Below are 21,475 nucleotides of genomic sequence, written 5' to 3' on the forward strand. Positions count from 1 at the left end.
GTTCATCTAAGCAAGTATTCAAAAGATATGCAATGCAAGAAAGATCACAGTAAATCAACTGGTAATAACCTGTGGGCCCTGGAAGAACCTATGATCCCAGGTATAAAAGGGAAGAGAATGACCTTTCCATATCAACTGCTCCCCTAAAGTCCTGCTGCCACAGGCCAATGGCAATAAAGAATAACGTATTCAAAGTGTTTCCTTTGGAAGCTCTCATGTACAGAGATGGAATAAAGGTCACTGCATGCAGTGTCCTTGTAGTGTGTACACAGGGTGGGCTTCCGTCCGCTCGCCAGTCCTGATGATATCAAGGCTCGAAGGAATGGGATGTTCCCGAACAGGCTCCTGAAGGAGGTAACTCAGAGTAGCCACACCGCTGATGAGATGGCTGCGGATCTGCATCCAGGGGTGAAGCTTGGTGATGGAAAAGAACCTCCCTCTGTCCAGACCGCAATGTCCCCACACAGCAGGCAAGTGGAAGAGTTCCTTCTCCTGCTTCTGGTCTCATGGTCTCCCCTCTCTCCCCCAGGCCGCCTCCTGACCTCTCTCCTTCCTTGCGTGTTTCCCTCCCCCTTTCCCAGGCTCGCTCTCCCCTGCTACTCAGCGTGCTGTAGTCTGCCCCAATAAGATTCAATGGGGCTGCCTGTGTTCTGGAACTACATGTCCCATGGTGCTCCTTTCTTCTACCACTGATTGGTTCTCCCTGTAACCAAAGGGGAACTGGGGGGGCTTGGCGGTTGTTTTGGCACCCGCTACACCACTGTCCAATCACCTGATATGGTATAGTTAAAGACTAAATCATTTACGTCCTGTACTGTGTGACTAAAAACAAATGTTTTACACTCTTGTTAACGTCATGTTTATTTTATATATGTATTTTAGGCAGAAGTTGAGCAATGAATATTCTCAGCAGTTTCAGACCATATTTGAACAGTGGGAAGCTGACGTACAAAAAACAGAAGCACAAGAAGAAAAGTTCACTGTTAGTATACAGTTTGCTGAAACCATTACATATCTAAATGTAGGCTCCGTTCACATCTTGGCATCCTAGGTCATGGGCAGAATCGCTGCAAATCTGCCCCTGATTCCGAATCATGGCAAATTGCGGGACGCCCATGTAATTCCCGTCACTTGCAATGGCACACCAAATGCAGCCTGAGTTTGCCGCGATTATTAGCCGACTAATAGAATCGTGGGACAAAAACTTATTTTGGGGAACAGGCATCCTGCAATTCCATTTGCACAATTTTACTCCGACAAAATCATGACGTATTTGGGGTGCCATTGGAAGTGACGGGAATCTCACAGGCGTCCCGCAATTTGCCGTGATTCAGGATCCCGGACGCCAAGATGTGAACGGAGCCTTAGGGTTATGTCTACAAGGAAGGGAAGCTAAAGAAGCTTATGGTGTTAACTGCTGTGCACAGATTTTGTATTGCCTTTGCACCATTTGCCATTTCACTATTTCATACCATTGTAAAAAAGAAGAATACCTAGCAAAATCAAATACTGTACCATATATTGCTGCTAGATTTAAAAATAATCCCTAAATGTATCACTAACTTTTTTTAGTCCTGTTACTCTCTATTCTTTCAACAAAGAGTTGCCTGTGCTTGTTTTTACTAGTTATGAAACATATCTAAAAATCCTCAACTCTATGAAAGAGTCAGTTCTACATGTTACAGAGCAGTGATCTTCACTTTTAAACCAAATACACGGTGGATTGGTTGTATTTAGGATTCTTGGCACCAATTTATGAGTAATGTGTGTTTGAAGCCAATAAATTTGTTGATATGCTATAGCACAGATTTCACTTGGTGTTACAAAATAACATAGCATTAGGGTTATAACTGTTGAAAGGTTATGCTAATTGAAGGAAGCCTGGCATGAAAGAAATATATAGGTTGGCAGCACTGACCTTTTGAAAAAATGGCAGGTGCAGGGCTGTCTTTGGCTTCTTTAAGCCCTGGTTCACATTGATGCTACATTGAAACGTGCTACTTCAACAAAGTAGCAGGTCAGCGCGATTTCAGGTGCTACTTGAAAGTCATCTGTGCGGCTTCATGCACAGATGTCTATTGAAGTCTCATCTGAAATCGGCAAAAGTAGTGCAGGAATTACTTTTGCAAATCGGTGCGGCAAAGCTCACCTCTACACCCCACCATCCACAGCTCATCCCTGTATCCCTGCCCACAGCTCACCCCTGTATCCCTGCCCACAGCTTCATCCCTGCCCACAGGTCACCTCTGTAACCTGCTCACTAACCTCTGTACCTTTCCCATAGCTCACCTCTGTACCCTGCCCACAGCTCACCCCTGTACCCCTGCCCTTAGCTCACTTTTGTACCTTGCCCACAGCTCACCCCTGTACCCCACCCACAGCTCACTTTTTTTACTTTGCCCACATCTCACTTCTGTACCCTGCCCACAGTTCACCTCTTTACCTTGCCTGTATCCCTGCCCACAGCTCACTTTTGAACCTTGCCCACAGTTCACCCCTGTACCCCTGCCCACAGCTCTTGCGTGTGCAAATATTCGACATTTAAAAAACAAGCATACGCTTGGAGCAGGAGGAGCGTGTCATGACACGATTGGCGTGCACGTGGACGCCACGTAGCACACCTCGCATGTGCCGTACTACCACAAACGGCGCGGTTTTAAAAGGAGATACTTCCAACGCACAAGCGGGCTGGAGGGACACAGAGCAGCAACAGCTGGGTTGCGTGATGTCACCGTGGGTGCATGTCTACAGGCACAGTCAGGTTCTTTATCTTTGGGATAATCAGTATTTCTCTATCTTTCATTGACAGACGCAGTCTCTGATGCGTATCAGCAGGGTTATACTGCCCCCTACAGGAGTAGGACACTAGGCAAAAAAAAAGTTCTGGCTATGCCTATGGGCAGTCCCAGGGGATATACCCTCTCTCTTCCTGCATAGGATGTCAGTTTTAATCTGCCTAGTCAGGAGTAAGGACCTAGTTCCTTGCTGGGATCTCTGGTCCTGGCAAAAAGTTTTTTTTCTAGATAATTTTTAGCTAGCTTTTCTCCGGATTATTCCTGTGAGCTCTAAAAGCAACTATGCCGGATCTGGGCGACGGGCTGGATGTATAGATCCAGTGGTCACCCCAGCCGGCCAGCGAGCACGCGCAGGCCTATGCTCCGCGCTGGGTCAGTCGCAACATAGTCCCACTGGACGGGGACTGGCCCAGCGAGTTAAACGTTTTGCCAGGTCGCATGGGGCCGGGTCTAGGCCCGAGTCGCAGTGGTCCTATTTGGCCGACAGCCCTCCCCACTTTGACGGAGAGGGGCCCTATCAGGAGATGGTGCCCGCTTGTGTTCCTGGTATGGTGAGTAAATGTTTCCCCCTCTTCCCCTGGCAGATTTTGTGGTGGATGCGAGCCCCTCCCTTGGACGATCGGACCCTCACAATCTCGGGTTCCCCTCTGTCCTATCATGCACCCCCTTCTTCTACCTGCCCCCCCCTCACGCTGGGGTCTATTGGGCCTACTCTCGGGGGCTGGGACCGCACTTCGGGCCAGAGTGGGGGCGGGGGGTGCGCTACCGGCGACGGATGAACGATCGTGCGGGGGGGGTCTCTGTCTGTACCTCCAGGGCCCACCTGCCAATCGAGCCCATTGTGGAATTTGGGGGGTCCCCAGGAGGGTCCTCAGTTGCTCTGCAGGCCACACGGGGCCACCATTTTCTTGTAGCCTTATGTGCTGAGATCGGCGGTCATCTTGGTACACCCGACACGGCCATTTTTCAGTGTTTTTTTTTCTGATAGGAATCTGAATGGGAGTTCCTGGAGGCGTTTTTCTGTGGGTGGAGCCCCTCCCTATACCCTGGGCAGTTTCTCAGATCCTTTCCTCCTTTTTGGATCAAGCTTGCTGCTGACACGTGCTGACATTCTGGGCCTTCTGCTGCATCTTGGTACAGTGAGTCTGGGGGTGTCTCTCTCTCTCTCTGCTGGGGGTCTCCAGTGCGCTTGCCTGTCCTCCAGGGGGCGCTGTAGCACAGTGGGACTTTAAAAAAAAAAATGTGTAATTTTTTTCAGCTTTTGCCGACGGGTTCCACTGGTGCAACATGGACCCTACAGATCATGTGTCCCCACCTGACACCCTCGGGAGGCCGCAGGGCCCTCCGGATCCCAGCTGTCTACCGATGCAATTTCGGCGTTTTTTTTCAAAGGGCTAGGTGCTAAGAAATGCTCTCTGCCTACCCCTGCCTCATTTGTTGTGTCAGGTTCTGAGTCTGACTCAGCCACTGCAGACGCGGGTCTCCCTGCTGGGTCCACTACCTCGTGCCCTGTGTCCTCTGACAGTGAGGATGACATTTCTACCTCCACTGGCGCGCAAGATAAGGCGCTGGTGGACGCACTAGTTGTTTCTGTGCGTGAGACCCTGAAATTGGAGGACGCAGCTGTGGCTGTGACTGGAGCGCAGGTTACTTTGGCACTCACAAGCCACCCAAAGCGGCAAAAGTTTTTCCATTTCCCACGTATTTTGACAACATGCTCAAAAAAGAATGGGACCGCCCAAAGCGTTCCCCTGGGGTGCCCAAGCGGATTGCTAGACGCTACCCTTTTGAGGAGTCCCTGATAAAGAAGTGGACTGTGCCACCTATGGTGGACCCTCCGGTCTTGAGACTGAATAAGGCTACCGCTATCCCGTGGAGGATTCCCCATCCTTTAAGGATCCGAAGGAGAGGAAGGAGGAGGCTGTGGCCCGCAATATGTACTCCCTGGCGGGGTCTGCACTGAGACCGGTGTTTACTATTGCCCTTGTCACGCAAACGTTGACTGAATGGGCTAAGTTACTACACTGTGACCTGGAGGGGAAACAAGTTCCCTCCTGCCTTTGAGGAGCTGTTGGACCAGCTGGTGCAGGGGCTGCAATTTGTTTGCAATGCCGCGCTGGACACTGCTCCCATATTGGGCCGACTGTCGGTTTCAGCAGTGGTCCTCCGGTGTGTACTTTGGCTAAAGTGCTGGTCTGAGCATCAGACTTCAAAGAAGGCCTTAACTGAACTGCCTTTTCAAGGAGATCGCCTGTTTGGAGCTACCCTGGATGACATCATTAAGGGTCTCAAAGGGGGGGAAGAGTACCTTTCTTCCACAGGCTAACAAGGGTAAGGACCGTCGTAGCAGAGGGGGTCCCTCCTTTTCAGCACACAAGAAGTTTTTTCGTCCCTCAAGGTCAGTCGATAAGGCAAAGCCCTTCAAGACTCCCACGGGCGATTCCAAGCGACCCTGGTCTGGCAAACAGAAGTCCGGTTTCTCCAGAGCTGCGGACAAGGCCTTCTCGGCCTGAAGCTTCGCCCTCACCTGTATCTGGGGTGGGGGGACGTCTTTGTCAGTTTCCGAACCTGTGGCTATCCCAGATACCAGACAAATGGGTTTAAGAGGTCATACCGTCCGGTTACAAGATCCAGTTTCGATCCATCCCTCCGGTAAGGTTGTTCCCTTCCAATGTGCGAATGTCCCCGGGTTGCTTACTGGCGCTCTCTGGGGCAGTTCAGGACCTTGTACAACAGGGGGTAATAGTTCCGGGCTTTTATTCAAACCCGGGCTTTCAGGGCTTTTATTCAAACCTGTTCACGGTTCCCAGTAAGGCAAGGTGCATCCAATCCTGGACCTAAAAGCACTAAATTGCTTTGTGCTAGTTCAAAAATTCAAGATGGAATCAGTTCGCACGGTGGTGGCCTCCCTACATCAGGGGGATTTCCTGGCCTCCATAGACATCAAAGATGCCTACCTTCACATCCCAATCTGTGCAGGACACTAACGGATTCTCCATTTTGCCATGGGAGAGGATCACTATCATTTTGTGGCGTTGCCCTTTGGTCTCGCCTCTGCTCTTCAGGTCTTCACAAGCTTTGCATTCCTTGGTTCAAACCTTCGTTCAAAAACAGCCTTTTGAGCCCATGGGGCATATCCCCCTGATTCTTTTAACCAGAAAATTGGTCTTTTTGATTGCGATAACTTCAGCCAGAAGAGTATCAGAACTAGCAGCTCTTTCTTGTAAAGAGCCATTCTTGATTTTACATCAAGATAGGGTGACTCTACGTCCACACCCAGGTTTTTTGGCCAAGATGGTGTCCGCGTTTCTTTTAAATCAGGATAATGTACTGCCTTTCTTTTTTCCAGATCCTCAAACAGAGGAGGAAAGGTTACTACATTCTCTTGATGTAGAGTACGTGCTCTTAAGACTTACTTGAAAATGTTGGCTCAGATTCGTAAGACCAATCTTTTGTTCATACTGCCAGAAGAGCCCAGGAAAGGGCAGGCAGCATCAAAGTCTACGATTTCTCGTTGGATCCACTAGGCTATTATGCAAACATATGGTTTAAAAGGGAAGGTTCCATCTTTTCCGATAAAGGCACACTCTACCAGAAGAATAGGTGCCTCTTGGGCAGTTAGCCATCAAGCTTCTATGGCTCAGATTTGCAAAGCCGCAACTTCGTCGTCGGTGCGTACGTTCACTTATTTCTATTAAGTGGATGTTAGAACCCAGGAGGAGTCTGCATTTGGCCGCAGTGTTCTGCAGGCAACTATGTAGACCTTTTGTGGTCTGATGGTGGTATTGATGGTGTCCCCCTCTCCTCAGGTGCATTGCTATAGGACATCCCATATGTAATGAATATAGCTCTGTGTCCCGTGATGTACGATAAAGGAATATGGATTTTCTCTATTGTTCATTGACGGACGCAGTCTTCTGTTCTCAAAAGCAGTAGGGTTATGCTGCCCCCTAGAGGAGTAGGACACTAGGCAGAAAAAGGTTCTGGCTATGCCTATGGGCAGTCCAGGGGGTATACCCTCTCTCCCTGCTATAGGATGTCCGTTTTAATCTGCCTAGTCAGGAGTTAGGACCTAGTTCCTTGCTGGGATCTCTGGTCCTGGCAAAAGTTGTTTTCGAACTAGTTTATTTCTAGCTAGGTTTTTTCACCGGATTTTTTCCTGTGAGATCTGCAAGCAGCTATGCTGGATCTGGGCGACGGGCTGGATATATAGATCCAGTGGTCACCTCAGTCGGCCAGCGAGCTCGCGCAGACCCCAGCTCCGCGCTACGTCGGCCACGACATAGTCCCACTGGACGGGGACTTGCCCTGCGAGTTAAATGTCTCGCCAGTTCGCATATGACTGGGTCTAGGCAGCGTTCCTATTGGCTGACACCCCCCCCCCCACTTCGGCGGCGAGGGGTTCTGTCAGGAGATGGCGCCAGTCTGTTCCTGGTATGGTGAGTAAACTGTTCCCCCCTTTCGACCTGGCGGGTTTTAGGGTGGACGCGGGCCCCTCCTTGGGACGGTCAGACCCTCACGTTACCGGGTTCCCCTCTGTCCTGTCACGCACCCCCCCTGACCTGTCCCCCCCACTCACTACTGGGGCTTTGGGGTGATTGGAGCTACTCCTGGGGGCTGGGACCGGGCGTAGGCCTATGGTGGGGGCGGGGGGGTGGGCACCGCCAGAGACTGGATGATCAATCGTGCGGGGGGAATTTACCTTTTTCTCCCAGGGCACCCTTCCTTTCAATCCCGTCCAGGAGGCTGGGGGGGGGTCCCCTTGAGGGCTCCTAGAAGCTCAGTAGGCCGCCATTTTCTTATAGCCTACATGTGCTCAGGAGATCGGATGCCACCTTGGTACACCCGGCATGGCCATTTTGAGGTGGATCCCATTGTAAATCAATGGCGGCCATGTTCTTAGAGTCCCCAGAGGCGGATTTTGTGTGGAGCCCCTCCCTATACCCTAGTGCTGACACTCAAGTTTTTCTATGAGGATTGAGATTGCTACAGACACGTGCTTTACAGACGTTCTGGGCCTTCATGGTGCATCTTTGGTGGGGTGGTGAGGCTGGGGGTCTCTGTGCATTCTGCCTGACCTCTTTGGGGCACTGTGACGCAGTGGGACGTTTTGAAAAAAAAAAAAAAGTTTTTTTTTTTTTTCAACTTTTTGCTGCGGGGTTCCCCTGGTGCAACACGGACCCTGCAGAACATTTTTCTCTATCTGACCCCCTTCAAGGAGGCCGCAGGGGCCTCCGGACACCAGCTATCCATAGATGCACTGTCGGCGGTCTTAGAATCATTTGTGTCCCAGGTGGAGGTGGCCTGTAAAGGACGGGGTGCCAAAAAACGCCCCCCTCCTACCCCTTCCTCATCTGATGTGTCAGATTCTGAATCTGATTCAGCCACCGCAGACATGGGTCTCCCTGCCGGGTCTACAGCCTCGCGCCCTGTCTCCTCTGATAGTGAAGATGACACCTCTCCCTCCGCCACCGCGCAAGAAAAGGCGCTGGTGGACGCACTGGTTGTATCTGTGCGTGAGACCCTGAAAATGGAGGAAGCAGCTGTGACTGAGGTGCAGGTTACGTTTGGCACTCACAAGCCATCCAGAGCGGTTAAGGTTTTCCCCCTTCCCGCGTATTTTGACAACATGGGACCACCCAAAGCATCACCCTGGGGTGCCTAAGCGGATTGCTAGGCGCTACTCCTTTGAAGAGTCTATTGCTAAGAAGTGGACTGTGCCACCTACAGTGGACCCTCCGGTCCCCAGACTGAATAAAGCTACCATGATCCCAGTGGAGGATTCCCCGTCCTTTAAGGATCCCTCGGATAGAAAGGCGGAGTCTGTGGCCAGCAATATGTACTCCCTGGTGGGGTCTGCGCTCAGACCGGTGTTTACTATTGCCCTTGTGTCACAAACTTTGACTGAAGAGGCTAAGTTACTAAGACTTAACCTGGGGGGGGGGGGTACAACTTTCCTGCCTTTCAGGAGCTGACGGACCAAATGATCCAGGGGCTGCATTTTGTTTGTGATGCCTCGCTGGATGTGGCTCCAATATTGGCGCGACTCTCGGTGTCGGCAGTAGTCCTCCGGCGTATACTTTGACTGAAATGCTGGTCTGCGGATCTAAGAAGGCTTTGACTAAGAAGGCTTTCTACCCTTTCAGGGTGATCGCCTGTTTGGGGCTACCCTTGATGACATTATTAAAGGTCTTACAGGGGGTAAGAGTACCTTTCTCCCATAGGCTAACAAGGGTAAGGACCCTCGTTGCAGAAGGGGGCCCTCCTTTTCAGCACATAAAAAGTGTGATGAAGGCTCAATGTCCTTCAAGGCCTCCTTCGGTGGCTCCAAGTGGCCCTGTTTTGGAAAACAGAAATCAGGTTTCTCTAGACCTGCAGATAAGGCCCCTTCGGCCTGAAGGTGCGCCCTCACCCGTATCTGGGGTGGGGGGACTTCTTTGCCGGTTTTCCCTGGTGACGGATGAATGCTGCTGTGACAAGTTGGCTGATAGGTGTCAGCGTCTATCGGTCGGCATAGATGTTTCCATGGCGCCCGGGTCTGTGTAGAGGTGCGGGTGACGTCACATCCGGCAGCTGAGAGGGCAGGAGAAGCACACGTTTGAAACATGCCTGCTCCTTCATCAGGCGTGCTTCTTCAGTCACATGGCGAGTCTGGGAAGCTGAGGAGAGAAGTGTGAAGCGGTGTAAACATTGTTTGTGTAGGACCTGTTGATTTTATAGTGACCTAATTCAAGTGTCCCCAGGAGGAGTTTCAGACCCTATCTTTACCTGGATGTTTTGTGAAGAAGGTGAAGTCTGTTGCCTTTTGTTTACCCTTTGTGTTTGACCTGCTGGTAACACAGAGGTCATTGCTCTCAGGGGAGCGTGATTTATTCTCACTGGTGAAGGGTCTATCTCATGGAAAAAAATCTACTTTTTTTTTCCACACTGAATTGGACCACTTGGATCCTCTGGGCATTTTGGACTGTTCTTACTCATCAAAGTTTTTAGGAATATTGTGGGTAATTATTGCGCTGCACTGTTTTTATGTATCCTATACAAAGATCTCAACAATAATGTCCGGATCCGCCTTAGATTTGTTTTCTGTATTCTTACACTTCTCTTTTAACAGACCAAGCTGTCCAGTCCAGCAAAAGTGGCAGTTAGATGGTTGAAACAATCCATTTAACACTGACACCTACGTAAAAAAACCTTTATCCCAAAAGTAAAAACTTTTGTAGCTGGAACTGCTTCAAAAGTGTTAGCTGGAGTTTGACTTCAATTTGTTAGTCAAGTCCAACTAAATCTTCTAGTTCATCTAACACTATCTTCTACCCAGACTGACAATGCTGCTGTCCAAAGGTGACTCCATTGTTCTCCCCTCCAGATTGGAGACACGCTAAGATAGGAGGAGGTGTGTTACTGGCTGAATCAAAATAAAGGAAAAAAAATCCTAAAAAAGAAAACTAATGCAGCCACCATATTTAAGGATTGGCAAGCTGCAATATATACATTTTTTTTTTTTTTGAGTTTAATACCACTTTAACCCCTTTCATTTGCCACCTCTCAGTCCTTTAGGTAGATGAAATACCAGGAGACAGAGGCAGGCATTCCGATCATGTGACTGCTGTAAATGGCACAGCAGTCACATGATCAAAAGCTCCTGATCAAAAAAATGCATCAGGAGCTTTCTGTGACACTTTGTTACTGTGCTGGGAGTGCACTCCCTAAACCATTTTACATAGAAAAGCATATATTCGGCCGCTCTGTGTTAAAGTCCATCCCCTGAGAGACCTCATATATGCGTGCGGGCGGTGGTAAAAGGGTAATAAAACAACAGATTACACTATTATGAAGGCTAATTAACATATTGAGTTATTCTATATGATCGTTTTAAATGAATCCACAGTTGGTTAACACAACCAATACATCTGGCACACCAATAATCCATGCAATATAGGGTATGTCTGTTTATTTTTTAAACGGAACCTCTTTAAAACATTTTGAAACATATGAATATGGGTGCATCCAAATCGTATATTGCATAGATGTTTTTGTTTAAAGAAAACTGAAGCATATAGTTGGCCAGCTTAAGCAATTATGTTGTTAACTTTAGGGTCGAGTAGCTCTTAGGATGCCCCAGAAATCCCAAACCTTAGGTAACTCTATGATGTTGAACAGAAAGCATGCGCTTCTAAGTGCAAAAAAAAACCAAGACTTTAATTTCCCAAGGAAGATTAAAAACACTTACGAGAGCTAAAGAGTAAACAGGATCTGTCATCAAAAAGGAGCTAATGCGCATGTTCTGAAACACGTTACAGCCCCCTCTGACATCACATCCGGGTACATGCATTCCAGCAGTGCGGCTGCTCTTCCTTGACTCTGACACGCAGCTACGCACCTCTGGCCGGCTGGCATACATGCTGCAGCTGCTACATCCTATAGGAAACCTCCCATGCATGCTGTGCGGCTGCAATGCAGGGCTATTATATTAAATTGCCACACAGCAGGGGGTAAGCGGCGGGTGAGTGTGTGAAGCTCCACCCCGTCAATAAGTGGTGGCTGCTCTCCTTCTGACAGCCCTGGGCACAACAAACACACATAGGTCCCCAGCTGCTGACCTACAAGAGGCAGAGCCCAAGTGGCAATACAAGCGGCCTCCAATAGGGATTGAGCTACCGCCAACCGCCCGCCGGAGGTTGGGGAACCCTGCTAAACAGGAGATCTGCCTACCGGTCCTATTTCTTGCCTGGGCCACATTGTGAACCTTTTCCCTACCTTACCCAGAGCGCCCTATACCCCACCTGTTCCAACTCTGATGTTCCCTCTTGAGTCTCACTATTGGTCTGTATATATGACTGGTGGCATGACTGACCAAAAGTTAGGGTGCAAGCCACTTTCTTGCTGAAATCTGTATTTAAAGAATACAGCCCTGGAGGCACACCCTAGTTGATAATTAACGTGCAGGGAAGTGATAAGTGAAGTGTAGGCATTTTTGTAGCAAACTTGCTAAAACTGCACAGCCTTCACTGTAAGAGCTAAAACAAAAATAAAACAATAAGGAAGGATTTTTCATCTGTAAAGAAATGCAGTGCATACTTGTAGTTAAAATGTTACCAATTACATCAGTCTAAAACCTTATTTCCTTTTGCCTTACATATTAGAATATGTTCCGCCAACAGCAGAAACTTTTTCAGCAGGCCAGAATAGTGCAGAACCATAGACTGAAAACAATCAAGCAACTGTATGAACAGTTCTTAAAGGTATTTCTCATGTTTATTATGAATGAATGGACATTTTATGTACAGAAGAGTAAATGTGAAGGTATACAATTAAAATATTGTGCAAAAAATATTTTAAACATTTGCGCTATTATATTTTAAAGCAATAGTCAATATTGTTAAACAGAAATAAATAACAAGTTTTACAGCTTATATCGGTCCAAAGTGGAACACCAATTTTCAAAGAATTCCCTAGAAGAAACGTATGTCAGACTGTACTAACCTATAGAAAAGACACTACAGCAAAACCTGTGTCATATAGTCATTGGGGTTCATTTACTAAAGGCAAATAGACTGTGCTCTTAATAATAAAAAATATATATGAAGTAAATATATTTATGAAGTGCAGGCACAAGGAATAGCCTGCAAATACTTTCAGCCCTACTGTTGTGCACCCAGAGTTCCCTGAAACCTTGCCTCCCAAAAAATGGTGGGGCTGCCCATCTTAGCAGAGGAACAAAAGGAAACAGTGGGAGGTTGTGGTCCAGTCTAGTCAATGTTAAATCTTACAGATTACAATGCCATAGGTTTAGGGGTTCCAAGGTATGTGCAGGTACCACCATATGTATGAATGTATTCCTTTCACATTATTAGTTTCCTGTGTATCTTTGGACAATATCTCCACCAGTTAGATTTTTTTCCCCCAGTCATATTTCTGGACAGCCATTAAGAAATGTAGCTCCTCCCACCAGGACAAGAAACACATTGCCACATCAGAGCTGGCGGTCTTCCAGGCACACAGTTTTTAGTGTTTTCTCTATCTGGAGGGGACATGTTGCCTGAGGGATGGTCTTTATAGTGGGAGTGGCTGTATCTCTTAAGCATGTAGCTGAGCTCCTCACCTAACTTGTCTGTTGTTGGCTGTGGGATCCCTCCTTGTGAAGGGGCAGGAAGAGACCCCTTACCTTCTCTGTGCCTGCCAACAGTCTATACCGTGGCTGGTGCTCCCACTTTGTGGGTTCTTCTTTGTGTCTGACCATTCCATGCGCCCGCTTGGTGGTGTGGGGGAGGATCATTTCTCCATCCTGGTTGTTTGAGATCGGAAGACAATATTTCCTGGTAGGAGTGACATCATTCCTGTGGACTGGGGGCCGTGTTTCCAGCTTCCGTGTGCCACAGAGGGAAAAAAAGACGGCATGGGTGATCATCTTTGGGTGCCACAGCAGGGGGCTGCAGGATCACCTGGAGGAATGGGGCTTCCTCCTATTCGGCACCAGCACTTCACATGTAAGCGCTAATTCTTGGTTCTGTGCTGCCGGATATCCTGTGTTGTTTTAGTGGTGGTTTGTTAGAAGAGGTCACCTGGGTCTACTTGGTGGTGGGACTTTTCTGGTCAGACACAGTTAGGCTGCCTTTGTGATTCACTTATGGTGGGTACTGAGTCTTGTTCCTGTATATATCTGGTCATGGGGTCTTTTTGCTGGTAAGTTTCAAACTAAGGGCCGGAGAAGGATAAGTGTACCACTTCTAAAAAGAAATGCCTAGGGTGTGCAGTTAAATTAAGATCCAATTATTCTAAACTGCTGTGACTCTCTTGTATTGGGGGTCTTCTTTAAGGAGAATCAGCCGCAGTATGCACCAAATTTCTGATAGTGGTCAAAGAATTGCCATCCACATTTCATACCTTCTAATTCCTTCTGTCTGATATGCATGGCTCAGCAAAGCAAGCAAGCAAGCCAGTCAGTCTTCTACAGTGCACATTCCTTTCAATCTGGTGCCTTTTGGTTTGGGACAGAATTTTCAGGGGAAAGAGGTCGGGTCAGTTGTCAGTGACTCGGAACCTTCTCGGTCTGTGTCTGACTGTGATGAAGACCAGGAAGAATCTGACAAGATTTCCAGGTTAAAATTGTCCTTGGAAAAGGTAGATGAACTACCAGGTGCCATTTACAAGCCATTGGATATTAAGAAAAAGTCCAATTGTCAAGACATGGTCAAATGTATCAGGGGTTGCAAAGGAAAGAAATCCAGAGTTTTTCCAGTGCATAAAGTTTTATCTGATTCCTTTTTTCTTATATCCTTTTGATCATTAAAGTGTGGTCTGATTCAGAAAAGTGTCCTTTTTTCTCCAACAGTATTCAAAGGGAAATTTCTATTTGACGAAGATCCTAGCCTAGTCTGGAATATAAACTTCCACAGCAGAATGCCCCTTTAGTTAAAGTTTACAAAAAGAAACTACTCTTGCCTTTGAGGACATGGGGCTACTAAAAGATTCTATGGATAGACGAGGTGGTGATCTTCTTAAATGGGAGGAGTGCAATATGAAAAAAACCTGAAGCTTGCTTTGGCAACTACGTGTGTTGCAAGAAATCTGCAGTTTTAGCTGTCACAATTGCAGGCTCATTTGATGGCTGCAGAACCTACAGAGCAACTCCTAAAATCACTCCCTTTGCTATTTAAAGCAGTTAAATATATTGCAAATGCTTCTGCAGAATCAGTGAAGATGTCAGAAAGTTTCTGCCTTAGTAGTTGCGGCAAGAAGAGCACTGTGGTTTAAGACCTGGTGTGGGCATGCATCCTCTAAATTATGGCTGTGTAGTTTTTTTGCTATTTTTGGGGGATTTGCTTTTTGATCCTGGCCTAGAAGAAGCCCTTCACAAGAAGATTTTTTTCGTGGCCAAAAGGTTCAATCCCAAGAGAATAAAGATGCTAAACCAAAAAAACACTTAACATGCCACAAGGGCAAAGGGAAGGAGAATATTATTTTTTTTTTTTCAAATATGTTTTATTGTAAAAGTTGAACCAGAGGCCAGTACAATACAGTATAGCCATGACATGCAGATCACAAAGGCAAGCAACAAGTGAGTGGACAACGATCTCACGCAGGAGTAAGGCTAATACAGAAGATATAGCCTAAACTGTAACATCAAAAAACTTCATGAAAACGTCAGCAGATACAATATGAATGTCCAAGGCACTAGGCCGCAGCTGAGGCACTTGATGGTGTATACGTAAACACTAGAACACTGACAACGTCTAGTACAATCTTAGTGTCTGCGCAGTAAATTCATAGTGTAAGGCTCAGATAGCATGACTGGGGTAGAGAAAGTAACAGAGAGAGGAGAAGGGGAACAGACAGGAGGGGACAGACAGAAGACCAAAGGGGGTGATAGGGAGGGGGGGGGAGAACCGCTCCGTACCAGGCTCCGCGCCCCTCCCGGACAGGCACCCCGCCCGGGTTCGGGAGCACAAAAGAGACTTCCCTCGATCAGAGAGGACGAAAACCTTCCAGTATCCCCAAACCTTCTCATATTTATCACGTCTGTGGAGTGCTGTGAGAGTCAGATCCTCCATTCTGTTTATCTCAACTAGCCTCTGCATGCAGTTCTTGATGGTAGGTGACCGGGAAGTTTTCCAGCATAATGGGATGCAGGACTTCGCTGCACAGAGGACGTGTGGGACAATCGACTTTTTGTATTTCTTCAGTGTTATGCTGGATAGTTGCAGGAGAAAGAACTCTGGCGAGTCAGGAATAGCATGGTCGGTGAGATCCCGCAACAGGGAACCCACAGCCGTCCAAAAGCCTCGGATCTTCGGGCAGGACCAAAATATGTGGAGTAAGGTACCCCTCTCTTCCTGACAGCGCCAGCAGGCATCCGAAGTTCCTGGGAATATCCTGCTTAGACGGGATGGAACCCTGTACCACCTTGTGAGTAGTTTATAGTTAGATTCCTGTAGTTTAGTACAGGTTGGTGTCTTCAGCGCGATGGTGCAGACGTTCAACTTTTGCGTTGGTGAGAGGGAAATTTGAAGATCTTGTTCCCACTTGGAAAGAAATGGAGGGGTAAAGTCCTCCGCTGGGGAAGTTAGGAGGCGGTAGGCCTGGGATAGCGTGTGTGGTAGTACCCCTTCACCTTCACATAATATTTCATAGGGGGTCAATTCCCTATTAAAGAGGTCCGGGGTTGGCAGGGATGAAAGAAAGTGGTGGAGTTGCACCGCTGGCCAGAAATTACGGGCAAAGCGCCCCGCGGGGTCCATCAGCGCCGCTATGGAGGGCCAACCTCCAGGGCACATGAAGTGAGATGCCGCTCTTTGATTGCGGTCGGTCAGCGGCTGGAAGGCTCGGTCCGATAGGCCCGGTGAAAACGCCGGGTTCCCCAGAATCGGGAATAGCGGGGAGGTGTCCGAAGAGATGGCGGGATGGGAGAGGATCGTGTCTACAACAGAAAGGGTGACCCCAATCGTAGGGTGTGACCTAAGAGAGGACGGCCAATGTCCTTTACACCAAGGGGCACCCCCCAGAGGTATTGCCGATTGCACCAGTTCTAAGCGGACCCACATTTTACTGGAGGAGTGCCTGCACCAGTCCAGTAAGCGCCCAAGATGGGTCGCCTGGTAATATTTATGCACATCAGGCAGGGCTAGGCCCCCACACTGCTTGGGCAAGGTCAAAAGCGACCGGGACAGCCGTGGCGAGCCGGAGGCCCAAAATAAACCGTATGAATAGGGAGTGCAATTGTCTGAAAAAGGCAGACGGCAGTTTAATCAGGAGGGGTTGTAGCAAGTACAATACCTTGGGGAGTACCATCATTTTTAGCAGGTTGCACCTCCCAAACCACGAATGGATGCCGGTCGACCAGGACTCAAGAAGTTGGCGGACTGTGACTAGCAATGGAGCAAAGTTAAGTTCGTAGAGTTTCGAGACGGTCGGTGCTATGCGAGTGCCTAAGTAAGTGAGCGCCCCCCCGGGTCCAGCGGAACGGCAGTGAAGAAGAGATGTTGGCCAGTAAGGCCGGAGGGATGGCGACCCCCATCACCTCCGATTTACTGAGATTGATCTTGAGGTTGGCGTGGGTACCATACAGTGTCAACTCCTTGAGGAGATTGGGCGCAGAAACGACAGGGTTAGAGATGGAGAACATCATGTCATCTGCGTATGCAGATACCTTACATTCTACCTCCCCAACCGAAAGCCCAGTGATGTCCGGGCTTGCCCTTACCCTGCAAAGGAAAGGCTCTAGGGAAAGAGCAAAAAGCAGGGGGGACAAAGGGCACCCCTGGCGGGTACCATTAGAAATCGAAAAGGGCTCCGAGAGGACTCCGTTGAGAATATTATTTTTAACCCTCCTGATCAGACCCCCAAGTCCCAGTGACAGGATGCAACCTGTGGCAGGAAGATTAAGTGGTTTCCTTCCATAGTGGCTCTTTCTAAAGATTATAGAAGATGAGTACACTTTAGAATTCTACAGCAATTTGCCAAAGAGACTGTTGGTAACAAAGCTACCCAAAGATTTTTAGAAGACCAGAGCTTTAACTCTCTTCTTAACTTCTCCTAGGGGACTTTGTAGACAAGACAGTTTTTAGTCCCTGTTCCAAAATAAGGGAGATAGTATTTATTCACTCATTTTTGGGTCAAAAAGCCATCAGGAAAATTTTGACTGATCTTCAATCTCAAACCTTTAAACAAAGCAGTATGATACAAGAAACTGTATGGAATCCATCTTTTCTGTGAAAAACATTCTACAACAAGATTGTTTCATGGTGACCTTGAATTTGAAGGATGTTTATCTGCAAATACTGATGAGGGAAAGCTCTCAAAATTGTTTGCGGCTGTCTGTTGATTAAAGGGAGTGGTTTATCGTTACCAATGCAGAGCTCTACCGCTCAAAATTTCTTCAACTCCAAGAATATTTTACAAAGTGCTAACAGAGGCCCTACCTCCTCTGAGGCTGCATTCCATTACAATCTTTCCTTACCTCTGCAACCTCATGTTAACAGCCGCTTTGAAAGAATAACCATAGAAAAAAAAAAATCAGATTCTACAGTGGTTGAAAGACATGGGACTGATAATATATTTAGAGAAATAAAATCTCCAGTCTTTCCAAGCAATGTATTTTCTAAAAAGATCTGCACGTATATGCAGCTTCATTATAACCACTTGATTCCAAGGGACAATATGGGGTTGATTTACTAAAACTGGAGAGTGCAAATTCTGGTGCAGCAGTGCATGGCAGCCAATCCACTTCTAACTTTAGCTTGTTCAATTAATCTTTGACAAAAAAAAAAAAAAAAGCTGATTGGTTTCCATGCATAGCAGCACCAGATTTTTGCATTCTCCAGTTTTAGTAAATTAACCCCTCTGTCAGCACTCAGGCTTTTGATGTGCTACTTCCTGCGCTCCCATGGGCAATTTTCACCAAAGAAGCCGCCAGGGAATTCTCCTCGAAGTTTGTAAGGGAAACCTACAATCTCTAGACAATCATGCTTCTATTCCTAGGAGGGTCAAGCGAACACTCTGTTGGTGGAGAAATCACATCTCGAAAGGCGACTTCTCTGGACCTGATCAGTGTCACTGAAGTTGAAGATGGATCCAAGAACATAGGGATGGGGAGCCCATCTGGTGTCCAACTTAACACAGGGAAGATGGTCTCTGGCGAAATCAAAAGCCTCATCCAAATTGAGGGAACTAAATGCAGTGGCCAGGCAGATCAAAGGTTACCATTTACAGTCCACTACAGCAGCCAAATAACCACTTGCCTACTTGGCACGTTCACCCCCTTCCTGCCCAGGCCAATTTTTAGCATTCACACTTTGAATGACAATTGCGAGGTCATGCAACACTGTACCCAAACGAAATTAAATCATTTTTTTGAGACAGAGCTTTCATTTGGTGGTATTTAATCACCACTGGGTTATTTTTTGCTAAACAAACGCAAAACGAACATAAATGTTAAGAAAATTTTCTTAGTGATGTGTGCTGATTAGGCTGCTTTGATGGGCACTGATAGGCTGCACTAATGGGTACAGATTGGCAGCATTTGTGGGCACTGTTGGGGCTGCACTGATCAACTGGACTGTCCCGTGTGGATTTGCCAGTTATCGGCTCTCCTCTCCTCACATGCTGTCAGCGTGAGGAGTGGGTTGACGATAATCGGCAAATCCTGATAACACTATGATTGGACACAGCTGGTCATGTGGTAAAGATCTGCTGTGATTGACTCTTTACCCCGATCTGTGGTGTAAGGACACAGCGATCACAGATCTGCACCGATGCATGCCGCAGGGGGTTGCGATCATGGGAGGCTGTCTATAGACGCCCTCCTGGCAATGTGAGCCCACACTGTAGCAGTCTTTCAGCTTTTGCACGGGCGGAAAGAGGTTAAACAGGGAGGCACAAGAAGTTCCTCATTAATGGAACTGGCAGATATGACACTTGTCTGGGTAGAAAAGTACCTGAGCTCTCTATCTGCGATTCACCTGAGAGGAGATTGAAATGACTTAGCAGATTTTTTAGGCCTTTGAGAGGTCTCTCAGGAAGAGTGGGCTCTCCATCCAAGAGTTTTCTGGACTATGGGGACTTCCAGAAGTGGATCTCTTTGCCTCTTGTATAAACACAAAAAACACACCTTTTTCTCTAAATGCAAAACATTCAGCCTTATTTCAAGGGTTCTGCACAAGCTCCTGCAGGAAGAGAAAAACCTAATCTTATTCGCTCCATATTGGCCAAAGAGGACATATTTCTCTAGCGGTTTTTCCTTCATACATTCTTCCAGTGCGGTGAAATTCAATATCTCAGGGTTCAGTCTTGCATCCTCGGATGCGCACACTAAAATTGGCAGCATAGTTACTGAAGAGGAAATCCTGAAGTCTACAGGATTATCAGATCAGGTAGTTGGCACTCTTCTTCTGGACAGTCACAAACCGGTTAGGAGAGTGATCTACCAAAATGTATCGAACAAGTTTAATGCCTGGTGGGTAGGAAATTATATTTTTTCGTAGGATACGCCTACTATACTGGAATTGTTACACGATCGAGCAGCTAAGCGTCTTCGGGCTCTGAGTAATCTAAAAGTCAAGATTGCAGTGTGTTTTTCTCCAGAACTCGCTTCAGGAGGATCCTCTTATTAGCAGATTTTGCTAGGACCTGGGATTTGTCCCTGGTCTTAAGGAGTATCCTGTAGTCTCCTTTTAAAACATTAGCAGAAGCTTCTCTATGTCTTTTGACCTTGAAGACAGTTTTTTTTTTTTTTGGTGACAATTACACCAGCCTGCAGAATTAGTGAAATTCAAGCTTGCTCAGAGAACCATCCATGAAGATCCTAGATCCTGTGTACTTTTCTTCAAAACAGACCCTGGTTTTCTACCAAAAGAAATGGTTTTTCGCTGTTTACAAGACTGGTACTGCTACTTTCCTGTAGCCAGCCTGCTAATGATAGGAAGAGAGGTTCAGTTTTTTGGATGTTAGATATCTTATCTTAGTGCTTCAAAAGACTTTCAATTTTCATAAGCCTTGTTTGTACTCTTTGTGGATAAACACAGAAGGAAACAAGCTTCCAAAACTAATGTGGCCCATTAGATTAGGTTTTCTTGAGGACTCACAAGGTCATGGACCCTGAGCTACCTCAATTTTTGTATGCACCTTCTGCAAGAGCATTAGCTACATCTTGGGCAGAGAAGGCTGGTGCCACCCCAGATTTGTAAGGCTACAATCTGGCCAAATTTCCCCACATTTGTACATTGTTATCACTTAGACCTCCTGTCTAGCCAAAACCAAGCTTTTGGTAAGATGGTCTTCCAAACAGTGGTTTCAAAGGACCTTTGAAAATGTCACAGGAAGTGACGAAACACGTCAGTTCGTGGAACGCACGGTGTGACGGAAGCTCGTAGTTTGGAACGCAAGCCGGAAACCTCCGCTCGCCACTCTGCATAGCTCTGTACAAGTCACGGAATACTGTTTACCTTGCTTCTTTTAATCACCCGAGGATGGGTAATAAATTTATTTGACTCAGTTGCACTATTGGAGATTTTCTTTTTCTATACATTAACCCATGCTGATGCGAGGGAAGGTGAGGGGAAATCCATACAACACCCACCCCAGAGGCAGCACGAGGGGACCCATCTTGGCCCTGAGGGCCTACAAAGCGCGATTGGTCTCAATACCATATGGTATATGAGACCCATTACATCTGGTAAGTCACCCATCTTTACAAAACTTTACTGGAAAAGGAACCCGCACCTGCACCTTAAAGTCACTTAATCGCATTGGAGGAAGTTCACCACTGAGCACTTGCACTTTTGATATATTTGGAAGAACTTTTGACATTGTTAAAAGTCCAAATAATTTTCTTCAATCACATATTGATGAACTTGAATTATTTGCACTATATAGTCCCATTTATAACAGTACTATTGTTTTATATATTTATTTTGGTATCCATTTGATGTTTACATGGTTATTTATTGCTCTAGCAGACTATATTATTTGGAATCTCAAGGTTTTTAGTTAACATTTATTGCACTACTATCACATTAATTATAGATTTGGGAAAAACACCCACCCATTGCACATAATATATTAATTTGCTTTTTTGCACTACTATCTATGATTTTTATAATTTACTAATTGCAGCATTTGCATAACCCACTGTTTATATTATATTTTATCTGTGATCTATCATTATTAGCAAGCGCTGTAGATAG

The 21,475-nt window shown here is 46.9% G+C and overlaps 1 protein-coding gene across 1 annotated transcript in view; it reads left to right on the forward strand.

Moving 5' to 3' along the window:
* The window catches only part of SYCP3 (synaptonemal complex protein 3), a 70,097-nt gene that overhangs the window by 40,509 nt on the left and 8,113 nt on the right, over positions 1-21,475 (forward strand). The window contains exon 5 of the mRNA XM_082256747.1: positions 883-982. Coding sequence (XP_082112873.1) covers positions 883-982 — 100 coding nt within the window. The remainder of the gene's footprint in view (positions 1-882; positions 983-21,475) is intronic.

Source organism: Pelophylax lessonae, assembly GCF_965119305.1.
Source record: "Pelophylax lessonae genome assembly, chromosome: 4".
In the NCBI taxonomy this organism is placed as follows: domain Eukaryota; kingdom Metazoa; phylum Chordata; class Amphibia; order Anura; family Ranidae; genus Pelophylax; species Pelophylax lessonae.